At 43.9% G+C, this 11,987-nt stretch overlaps 1 protein-coding gene across 2 annotated transcripts in view; it reads left to right on the top strand.

Moving 5' to 3' along the window:
• Nucleotides 1–1,537: 1,537 nt before the first annotated feature.
• The window catches only part of gins3 (GINS complex subunit 3), a 29,278-nt gene continuing 18,828 nt past the window's right edge, over nucleotides 1,538–11,987 (top strand). The window contains exon 1 of one of the 2 annotated variants that reach the window (XM_041192301.1): nucleotides 1,538–2,368. In XM_041192301.1, coding sequence (XP_041048235.1) covers nucleotides 2,198–2,368 — 171 coding nt within the window. In that variant the 5' untranslated portion in view covers nucleotides 1,538–2,197. The remainder of the gene's footprint in view (nucleotides 2,369–11,987) is intronic. The other variant, XM_041192300.1, reaches the window with a different exon arrangement.

Raw genomic sequence — 11,987 nt, 5'->3', positions numbered from 1 at the left:
TGTCCGACATTAGATGCGATTCCGTAAATGGAGAACGTTTGCTAAACAATCCTGAGCGTGATAAAAATTAGACTGACAACCAGTTTAAGATTATCAATCGACCTCACAGTGTGGCTCACTTAGACATGCTAGAAGCTACATATATTAATACACATGACCCTGACCTTTGCAGAAAGAACATGCGCAGGCCTTTTCAACTAAACAAATAGCAACTGCCATTCCCTGGTTCACTTCCCAAGACAAAGCCTTGGCCAATCATAGTCAACCTGCCTGGTTTGAATTTAAACAAAGCTTGGTGGATAACTGTCAGTTATTAGTTAACTGATACATTCGCCATGGCAACGCCTCTACCAATCAGAGTTCACTTGCAAATCAATCAACACTCTCTTATGCAGTATAAATTGTTGTTCCCTTTACAAGTTGGTATTCGTGTGAATTATCCTGATGAGTGCAAGATGAAAAACTTTGATGTCTTTTTTCAGTAATACTCAAGTTCTGTAATATCAAATGACTATTTGTACTGCTGCTTTTCTTGATATATATTAATGACCTAGACTTGGGTGTGTAGGACACATATCAAAATTTACAGATGACAAAAAAATTGTAAGCATTGTGAAGTGTGAGGAGTACAGTGATAGACTTCAAAAGGACATAGACAGGCTGGTGAACATGTAGATAAGTTGTGTATGGAACTCAATGCAGAGAATTGTGGAGATTAACTGATAGGAAAAATAAGGAAAGGCAACATAAAATGAAGGATACAATTCTAAAGGGGTTGCAGGAGGGTCCTGGAGGTTTATGTCCACAAATCAGTGAAGATGGCAAGACAAGTCGAGAAAGCAGTTAATAAAGCATAAAGGATCCTGGTTTCTAAATAGCGGCATAGAAAACAAAAGCAAGAAAGTTATGATAAATCTGTATAAAACATTGGTTTGGCTGCAACTGGAGTATCATGTTTGATTCAGGACACCACAATTTAGGAAGGAAGGATGTCAGGACATTAGAGAGGATGTAAAATAAATTCCCAAGAATGGTTCCAGGAATGAGAAACTTAAGTTACATAAATAGATTGGAGAAGCTGGGACTCTTCTCCTTAGAGACCAGAAGATTAATAGGTGAGTTGATAGAGATATCCAAAATCATGAGGGGTCTGGACGGAGTAGATTAAATGGAACTGTTCCCACTGGCAGACTGACACTTATTTATGGTGACTCGCAAAAGAAGCAAGGACGATGAGATGAAAACCTTTTTTTATACAGCAAGTGGTCAGGATCGGGAATACAATGCCCAAGAACGTAGTGGAGGCAGATTCAATCCACGTCTTCAAAAGAGAATCGACTAATTATCTGAAAATAAAAAAAATGCAGGGCTGCCGGAAAAGTAGGGCTGAGGGACTAGATGAGTTGTTCTTGCAGAGAAGCCATGCGGATACGTCGGCTGAGTGGCCATCCCTCCGTGCTGTAACCATTCTATAACCGACTTCCCCCAACTAGGCTGAATGGACCTGGCAATAGTGCGCATGCGTGGCAGGGAGACTTGCACAACGTGCCAACGCTGCCCCTTGTCCTCGAGCACTTACCACATCTTCCGGCGCATCTCCTCCACCAGGTCCTCATAGAACTTGGACCGCTCGATGGTTTGAGGCTTCGTGTGCAAATTGGAAAACCGCGCGGTACTCTTCCTCCTTAACTTTAGCGAGGTGTCAGGATGCTCCGAGTGGCTCGCCATTCTTGTTCGTGTCGACCAGCTGCTCTTGCCCGTCCCTCCTCACCCCCACCCGTCCCTACGGCGTCCTTTGTCTGCCTCCTTCCGAACGCCGCCCCACCTTCGCTCGCTTCCTCGTTCTCTTTTCAAAACCCAACTGACCACCTGCCGCGCGACACGGCGGACGTCATTTTTCGTTTAGGTCATCGTCGCTGATGTCATTGAACGTCGCTGCCTCCATATTTTTTGGGGGGAGTGTGTGTTTTAAACGCCGTGGTGGTTTATTAATAATAAACACTGACAATGCAAGCTTATCCTGGTCTCCAGGCGTTTTATAAAATTACGATTTTAATAACACCAGCAAAATTGATCACTCTGCGCTCGGCTTCTTCTTCCTAGCGGGGCCAGGGCGGGAGATTTGAAGCGCCAGCTTGTTTCCGGCAGCTCGAGCTTCCCACTCCGCTTCGCCCGCCTTGAACGAACCCGCTCGGCTATGCCGCGCTCCGAGTCCTATATGCCGGTTCCGTCGGGAGGGCTGGAGGAAAATTTCTTCAGCGTAGATGACATCCTGATGACCCAGGAGAAGATCCCGTGTCGGACTGAGATGGTGCTGCCGCGCCTGGGCTTCCTAGACAAGAGCAGCGAGGCCGATCTCATCCCCGAGGTAAGAGAGTGGGCCTGGCCGCTATCAAGTGCGGGTAGACCGCGAAGGGAAAGGGATCATTTCGCCGTTTCCGGGGACTCCCGAAGGCAATGTAAACAAACCGAAGGAAAGTAGCGTTATGGAAGAAATGTTTTAATTACAGCACGAGAAGTAGAAACAGAAACTTATCTTCCTGGGGTACCCGAGAAATTACTCATTTTGATTTTCTGTAAACGAGACAGAATCGGAAAAATCAAGAGATTTTTAAACAGTTGCCTTTTCTTCCCAGGGGCCAATCAACAAAGATTGGTTTGTAAACCTCATTGCCGGTTTATTTAATCCCTAACAGATCAGGATTCTTTACAAAAACTATATTCCATCTGAAGTGCTTCACATTTAAAAAAAAATCCTAAATGTTTTCAGACGTGTAACCTGTCTCATCAACCTAAAATCTCTGGTTTGTGGAGTTGATTGAGGCAGGTTTGGGGGCGGGGGGAGTGGGAGATGAGGGGTTTTTCTATTTTGATTGTCCGTTCTGTGACCAAAAACTTGGAATGACTTAAGTCCGTTAATTCATATAAAGAGGATGGATTGACTCATTTTTTGTTCTTAGTTTGCTCACAGTCACAAGACCACTGAATTTAACTTGTTCACTTCAGCATGTGGAGTAAGAGCACCACCAACCATACTAATATTGGTGATAGAAACAGCGGGAAAGATACGTGCAGAGACAGTGAGGGAGAGACAAAGAGAAAGCACGAGTAATTGACTGTCAGATAACTGACTATGTGTCATATTCTGTAAGCTTGTGCAAAAGCAGTGCTGAGAGAGTTTTCTCCACAATTAAAATATTGGACAGAGTTGGGGCTCTATAGAGAGTGAAGGGATGAGCAACACAGCAACACTTGGGCACAGAAGAGGGAGCTGGGGGGGTGGGGGGGGGGGTGCGGCTGCAGTTGTGAGAGGAGATTTACTTTCTGTATTGCACTGTGGTATTCTCCGAGAGCCAGTGAAATCTGGTGTAATATTGCTCTGCATATGCAGAAGCATTGGTATAAGAGAGTACTTGGTTTTGAAACCGGATTTAAAAAATTACAAAATTTCACTTGCAAAATGGACTTAATTTTAGTTACAAATCACATCTCCCGCAATAGATCTGTGAGAGTTGGCAAGTCTGCTTACATACGAATTAGGAGCAAGAGAAAGCCATTCAGCCCCTCGAGCTTGCTCTGCCATTTGATAAGATCACAGCTGTCCTAATGTGGCCTCAAATCCACTTTCCAGTTTGCCCCCCAAACACTTGACTCATTTTTCAATCGATCGTTTATCTTACTCAGCCTTGAATATATTCAATGACCTAGCCTCCACTGCTCTCTGAGGAAGCAAATTGCATGGGCTAATAACCCTCTAAGAAAATATTTCTCCTCCTCTCCATTCTAAATGGGAGACCTCTTATTTGTAAACCATGACCCCTAGTTCTAGTCTTTCTTGTAAGTGAAAACATCCACCATGTCAAATATCCTCAGGATCCTGTGTGTTTCAGTAAGATTACCTCTCATTCTTCTAAACTCTAATGGGTATAGACCCAACCTGTTCAACCCTTCCTCATAAGAGAACCCCGTCATCCTAGGAATCAGTTGGGTGAACTTTCTCTGCGCTGCCTCTAATGCAGTTTTAGCCTTCCTTAAGTAAGGAGACCAAAACTGTACACAGTATTTCAGATGTGGTCTTACTAAAGCCCTGTACAGCTGTAGCAAAACTTCCAAATTTTATATTCCATTCCCCTCGTGATAAATGACAACATTTTATGTGCCTTCCTAATCACTTGCATATTAACTTTTTGTGATTCATGTACCCGGATACCCAGATTCCTCAGTACATCGGAGTTCTGCAATTGCTCCAATCATTCAGATAAACTGTCTTTTTGATATTGATTGAGGGATCAATGTTGGCCAGGACAATGGGGATAATTCTTCTGCTCATCGAAATAGTGCCATGGGATCTTTTATGTCAACTTGAGATGGCAGACAAGGCCTCTTCTCTGACAGTGCAGCACTCCCTCAGTACTTTACTGGAGAGTCAGCATTTATTTTTTGTGCTCAAGTCCTGGAGTGGGATCTGAACTCCCAACCTTCTGACTCAGGTAAGAATGCTACAAAAAGACAGACAGAAATTTCTGCAATTTACTGCTTGCAAGTACAAAACGCTCCACATGGAATGAATGGAGTTGAAAGGGCAAGAAAGGTGGGATAAAGAGAGACAGTAATAAAAGACAAATTAAAAATCTCCAACAGTAATTAAAATCTGAAGGAATGGAACTCCACGCTTGTAGAAATTAATTTTAAGTGCCAGGGAGGTTGTTTGATATTAATTAAGGCTTATCTCATTGTTTAAAAAGCACTTAACCTTCTGTGGATTCCTTACAAAGGTTCAGTTTGCAACCGCTGTATTTTACTAGCCATCGATGACAAATAGTGCCTACTGAATTTGGGGTCAAATCTGCCCTACTATATGGTGGAAAGGCACGGTTGCAATAGGTAATGTTAAAATGTATGACAAAATGATAAATGATAGGTGACACGATGTAAAAGACATTGAATTATTGTGGAAGACTTAATGCTGATGTTTCAGTTTATGAGCTATGTGATAACCCCGATAAGCTCAATATGCTTTGGTGAAGTCTTGTATAATATGAGTAGTCAATTGGTTGTAAGAACTTAATTTGACCTTGGTCCTCACTATCTCTGTAATTTCCAGCTCTTCAACCCTTTGAGATATTCTGGCCTCCTGAGCATCCCTGATTTTAATCGTTCTACCATTGACAGCTGTACTTTCAACTGCTAAGGCCCTACGCAGTGGCATTCCCTCCCTAAATTGCTCTCCTCTGTACCTTTCTTTCCTCCTTTAAGCCATTTCTGAAAACCTATCTCTTTGACCAAGCTTTTGGTCATCTGTTCTAATATCCTCTTGCATGGCTCAGTCTCACATTTTGATTTATAACGCTCCTGTGAACTGCCTTGGGATGCTTTAATATGATAAAGGCTCTATATAACTCCAAGTTGTTAATTTTATCCTCCTCTTTTACTGCAGCCATTATTGCAAATGGTGATTAAGGTAGGCGAGAAGCTGAACACATAAAGCCATAAGACATAGGAGCAGAAATTAGGCCAATCGGCCCATCGAGTCTGCTCCGCCATTCAATCATGGCTGATAACTTTCTCAACCCCATTCTCCCACCTTCTCCCCGTAACCTTTGATCCCTGTACCAATCAAGAACCTATCTATCTCGGTCTTAAATACACTTAATGACCTGGCCTCCACAGCCTTCTGTGGCAATGAATTCCATAGATTCACCACTCTCTGTCTAAAGAAGTTTCTCCTCATCTCTGTTCTAAAAGGTCTTCCCTTTACTCTGAGGCTGTGCCCTCGGGTCCTAGTCTCTCCTACTAATGGAAACATCTTCCCCATGTCCACTCTATCCAGGCCTTTCAGTATTCTGTAAGTTTCAATCAGATCCCCTGTCATCCTTCTAAACTCCATCGAGTATAGACCCAGAGTCCTCAAACATTCCTCATATGTTAAGCCTTTCGTTCCTGGGATCATTTTCGTGAACCTCCTCTGGACCCTCTCCAGGGCCAGCGCATCCTTCCTGAGATATGGGGCCCAAAATTGCACACAATATTCTAAATGTGGTCTGACCAGAGCATTATAAAGCCTCAGCAGCACATCCCTGCTTTTATATTCTAGTCCTCTCAAAATAAATGCCAACATTGCATAAGCCTTCCTAACTACTGACTCAACCTGCAAGTTAACCTTAAGAGAAGCTTGGACTAGGACTCCCAAGTCCCTTTGCACTCCAGATTTCTGAATTCTCTCCCCATTTAGAAAATAGTCCATGCCTCTATTCTTCCTACCAAAGAGCATGACCTCACACTTCCCCAGGTTGTATTCCATCTGCCACTTTTTTGCCCATTCTCCTAACCTATCCAAATCCTTCTGCAGCCTTCCCGCCTCCTCAATACTACCTGTCCCTCCACCTATCTTTGTATCATCTGCAAACTTAGCCAGGATACTCTCAGTTCCTTCATCTAGATCATTAATGTATAAAGTGAAAAGTTGTGGTCCCAACACTGACCCCTGCAGAACTCCACTAATCACCGGCTACCATTCTGAGAAGGACCCCCTTATCCCCACTCTTTGCCTCCTGCCAGACAGCCAATCTTCTATCCATGCTAATACCTTGTCTCTAACACCATGGGCTCTTATCTTACTGATCAGCCTCCTGTGTGGCACCTTGTCAAAGGCCTTCTGGAAGTTCAAGTAGATAACATCCATTGGCTCTCCTTTGTCTAACCTACTCGTTACCTCCTCAAAGAATTCTAACAGATTTGTCAGGCATGATCTCCCCTTGATGAAACCATGCTGACTTTGCCCTATTTTACCATGCGCTTCCAAGTATTCTGAAATCTCATCCTTAATAATGGACTCTAAAATCTTACCAACGACCGAGGTCAGGCTAATTGGCCTATAATTTCCCGTCTTTTGCCTCACTCCCTTCTTAAACAGGGGTGTTACATTAACGATTTTCCAGTCCTCTAGGACCCTCCCTGACTCGAGTGATTCCTGAAAGATCACCACTAACGCCTCCACTGTCTCTTCAGCTATCTCCTTCAGAACTCTGGGGTGTAATCCATCTGGTCCAGGTGATTTATCCACCTTCAGACCTTTCAGTTTTCCTAGCACCTTCTCCTTGGTAATGGCCACCATGCTCACCTCTGCCCCCCCGACTCTCTTGAACTTTGGGGATGTCAATCGTGTCTTGCACTGTGAAGACTGACGCAAAGTACCTATTCAGTTCCTCTGCCATTTCTTTGTTCCCCACTACTACTTCTCTAGTGTCATTTTCCAGCGGCCCAATGTCCACTTTTGCCTCCCTCTTACCCTTTATATACCTAAAAAAAACTCTTGCAATCTTTTATATTACTGGCTAATTTATCCTCATATTTAATCTTCTTCCTCCTTATTTCAATTTTTAGTTGGTCTTTGTAGGCTTCCCAATCCCCTGGTTTTCCCACTGCTCTTCGCCACATTGTATGTTTTCTCTTTAGCTTTTATGCTGTCCCTGACTTCCCTTGTCAGCCATGGTTGCCTCGTCTTCCCTTTAGTATGCTGCTTCTTCCTAGGGATGAATTTTTGCTGTGTCTCCCAAATTACTCCCAGAAACTCCTGCCACTGCTGTTCCACTTTCTTTCCTGCTAGGCTCATCTCCCAGTCAATTCTGGCCAGCTCCTCCCTCATGCCTCTGTGGTTGCCTTTATTCAACTGTATTACTGTTACATCTGATTCCAGCTTTTTCCTCTCAAATTGCAGGGTAAATTCTATCATATTATGGTCACTTCCTCCTAAGGGTTCCTTCACCTTAAGCTCCCTTATCAAATCTGCCTCATTACACATCACTAAATCTAGAATTGTCTGTTCCCTAGTGGGCTCCACCACAAGCTGCTCCAAAAAGCCATCTCGTAGACATTCCACAAATTCCTTTTCTTGGGATCAACTAGCAACCTGATTTTCCCTGTCTACCTGCATATTGAAATCCCCCATGATCACTGTAACCTTGCCTTTCTTACACACCTTTTCTATCTCCTGGTGTATCTTGTGCCCCACATCCTGACTACTGTTCGGAGGCCTGTACATAACTCCCATTATGATTTTTTTTACCTTTGTGGTTCCTCAACTCTACCCACACAGATTCTGCATCATCTGACCTTACATCATTTCTTGCTATCGATTTAATTTCATTTCTTACTAACAATGCAACCCCACCCCATCTGCCAACCTGCATATCTTTTCGATAGGATGTATATCATTGGATATTTAGCTCCCAGTCCTGATCCCCTTGCAGCCATGTCTCCGTAATGCCCACCACATCATACCTGTCAATTTCAATCTGCGCCACAAGCTCATTTACCTTATTTCGTATACTATGTGCATTCAGATACAACACCTTTAGTCCTGTATTTCCCGTCCCCTTTCTCATTGTCATCCCTTTATCTGATGTGCTTGAAGTTAGATTCCTAGCCCTTTGCACTCTATCCTATTTTGTGTTCTGGGGACTTCAATAGCCTCTCCTTTCTTTTCAGTTTTTTCATAATTTTCCACGAAGTTGAATCCACCCCCCAACATGCTAACCTGCTGCTTTGTTTCCCATTAGTCATGCTTCTTGGAGTTCTACCCTTCCCTCCCCCCACTTTCTAGTTTAAAGTCCTTTTGACCACCCTATTTACCCTTTTCGCTAGAACATTGGTCCCAGATCAGTTCAGGTGAAGACTGTCCCAACGGTACAGATCCCTTCTGTTCCAATAGTGATCCCAGTGCCCCATGAAATGGAACCTCTCTTTCCCGCACCACTCCTTTAGCCACATGTTTACTTCCCTTATTCTCGCGTCCCTGTGCCAATTTGCACATGGCTTGGGTAGTAATCTGGAGATTATAATCTTTGTTCTTTAATTTAGTTCCTAGTTCCTGATAATCCCCAAACAGGTCCTCTTTCCTAGTCTTATCTATGTTATTTGTCCCGACATGGACCACAACAACTGGATCCTCCCCCTCTCTCTCCAATATCCTTTCAAGCCGGTCAGAGATGTCCCTCACCCTGGCACTGGGCAGGCAACATACCATGCGGGACTATCGAGCCTGCTTACAAAGGAAGTTATCAATTCCCCTAATTGTAGAATCCCCTACAACTACCACTTGCCTTTTTGCTCCCCCCTCTTGAATGGCCTCCTCTGCCATGGTGCCATGGTAAGCTGGCTCATCCTCCCTACAGCCGTCTTCCTCATCCACACCGGGAGCAAGTACCTCGTACCTATTGGACAAGATCAAGAGCTGAGGCTCCTCTGTTCCTGAATACAGGATCCCTCTACCTGCCTCACTTGCAGGGTGCCCTGCTGACCCTGACCACTGACCGTACTTAATCTACTGGGTGTGACCGCCTCCTGATACAAAGCATCCAGGTAACTCTTCCCCTTCCCGGATGTGCCGCAGCATCCGGAGCTCGGACTCCAGCTCATCAATTCTGAGCCGGAGTTCCTCCAGCAACCAACACTTGCTGCAGATGTGGTCACTGTGGCTCGCAATGGGATCTGCCAGCTCCCACATCCTACAGCTACAGCACATCATCTGCCCACCATCTCGACTTAATGTGTTAATTAGCTTCACAGTGTATTTTTTTTCAAATTTGGTGCAGATTTCCTACCAGACAATCAGGTCACAGCTTTCCTGTGACGTCACTTTTTCAGTTTTAGTTTCAGTTACTCTATGCCCCGAGGCCACTGCTCCGGTGCTCCTCCCTTCGAGTCTGCTCCCTAGGTTCAAGGCCGCGAATCCCCGAGGTAAGCTAGATTTATACTCACCGCTCCGGTGTTCCACCGTCCGAGTCTACTCCCTGGAGACAAGGCCGTGAATCCCTGAGGTAAACTAGATTTATACTCACCGCTCCGGTGCTCCTCCCTGGAGACAAGGCTGCGAATCCCTGAGGTAAGCTAGATTTATACTCACTGCTCCTGTGCTCCTCCCTCCGAGTCTGCTCCCAGGATTACTCACCAATCAGCTGCTTTTTCTTTAAAATCCACTTTCAGAAGCGTGTCCCTCGCAGGTCTGGTGCACTCCTGAAGGCACTGCCTCTTCCTCTCTTTTTTAGGTTTGAGGAGGAGGGAGGGATGGAAACACTACAGCAATGTAATGTTTGGGGCTATTCTGTTCTTTGACAATGGGTCCTCCTCGATTCCCTCCTGAGTTGCGGTGGCTGCGATGACTTCTCCCAGAATGCTTCAGTCACTTCTCCACCAGCACCCTCTGTTGGATCCAAGACATGTAAGCCCTTTGCATGCTGCTTTGTGTTCCCTTGATTGCATGTCTTATCATTCACTCCCAATTCCGTCAAAAAAATCTGCCACCTGCATCTTATCCTGCTGCCGTTGTTGTTGTTTGCATTGGCTTCCTGTGTTGAATCCATTGACTTCAAAGAAACAACACATTTATAGTGCCTTTCATGTTCTCAGGATGTCACAAAGTGCTTCACAGCCAATTAATTAATTTTGTATATGTTGTTACATAAGCAAATATAAAGACCAATTTGCAAACAAGCAACACAAAGACACATTACCAGTTAATTTGTTTCAGTGGTGTTGGTCGAGAGTTCAGTGTTTGCCATGATACCTCAAATAATGCCTGAGGAACTTTCACATCTTTTTGAACAGATGATCAGGGCCTTGCTTTAACATCTCACCCAGAAGGCTGTACCTGAGATGATGCGCTCTCAGTACTGTACTGCATGTTGTCAGTACACATTGTGCACTCAAATTCTTTATTGGGGCTTGAACCCATAACATTCTGACTGAGGTGAGAGCATTGCCACTAGGAATTGTCCTTGTCTACAAATGCCTGTGTAACCTCTGCAGCCTTCTCCAGTGCTATGTGGGAGCCCATTTTGTCTTGCTTTTTCATGTTCCTACTCTCTTCATTCAGCACCAGTTTAGATCTTCCAATCGATTGGGTGCTACACTCAAACTCTTCTTCTAAGTCCATCTGCATTACTTCTCCTGATCCCCACTTTTAAAATCCTGCCTTATATCATCTCCCTGCTTTTGTTGTTTTGTTTGGTATCTATTTTCACTCTTTAGAAACAGGAGTAAGCAATTCATCACCTCATTCCTGTTCCCCTTTCAATTAGATCATGGCTTAACTCCATCTACACTCTTAGGAGAGGGTATTAAAGGAATCAAATAAAAAGTTATTGTTCTGTTTTGAAATGTTCAATTAGCCTAGCCTTAATGAGATACTTTGTTTAGAGCCTTGACATGTTTAAAGGTGCTATATAATTACATGTTAAATCTTGTCATAAGCAAATGATTTTGAATCCTTAAAGTGGAGCTTCCAGCCCCTCAAATTGAAACCACAGAAGCTAGAGAATCTTATTTATTGCCATCTGCCTGGATATATCCTATATTCAATATCCTGTATTCAGCCATGTCATTGCTTCACTGTCACTGGTGAACTAACAGTACATATGGGGTGCCACTGCGACTTTTGGAGGCTGTGCATGTCATCATGAGCAGAGCTTAAAGGCAACTTTGTGCTCTAGCTGATAGCAACTAAGCAGCTCAGCTTACCAGAGTAGGCTGGCAAAATGGTGATGAATTGCTATTCTGAATGTGCTTTCAGTGAGTGGGAAGGGTCACTATCAGAACTGGTAGCATCAAACTATCTGTGCAGTTATTCTTGTAATGTTTCAGCTGTTTAAGAAATGACCTCTGTTATGTAAAAAGATGGTTTGTGCAACATGTGAGCCCTAAGCTGACAGTATAGAATTGCTTCTTGAAGCACTTCTGCAATTGTGACAAATATGCCATAAATTGTAAGATAAAAGCAAAATACTGCGGATGTTGGAAATCTGAAACAAAAACAAAAATAGCTGGAAAAACTCAGCAGGTCTGACAGCATCTGCGGAGAGGAATACACTTAACGTTTCGAGTCCATATGACTCTTCATCAGATTGGTTCTGATGAAGAGTCATACGGACTCAACGTTAAGTGTATTCCTCTCCACAGATGCTGTCAGACCTACTGAGTTTTTCCAGCTA

Source organism: Carcharodon carcharias, chromosome 7, assembly GCF_017639515.1.
Source record: "Carcharodon carcharias isolate sCarCar2 chromosome 7, sCarCar2.pri, whole genome shotgun sequence".
In the NCBI taxonomy this organism is placed as follows: Eukaryota; Metazoa; Chordata; class Chondrichthyes; order Lamniformes; family Lamnidae; genus Carcharodon; species Carcharodon carcharias.
This window is presented reverse-complemented; position numbering and strand designations above follow the sequence as displayed.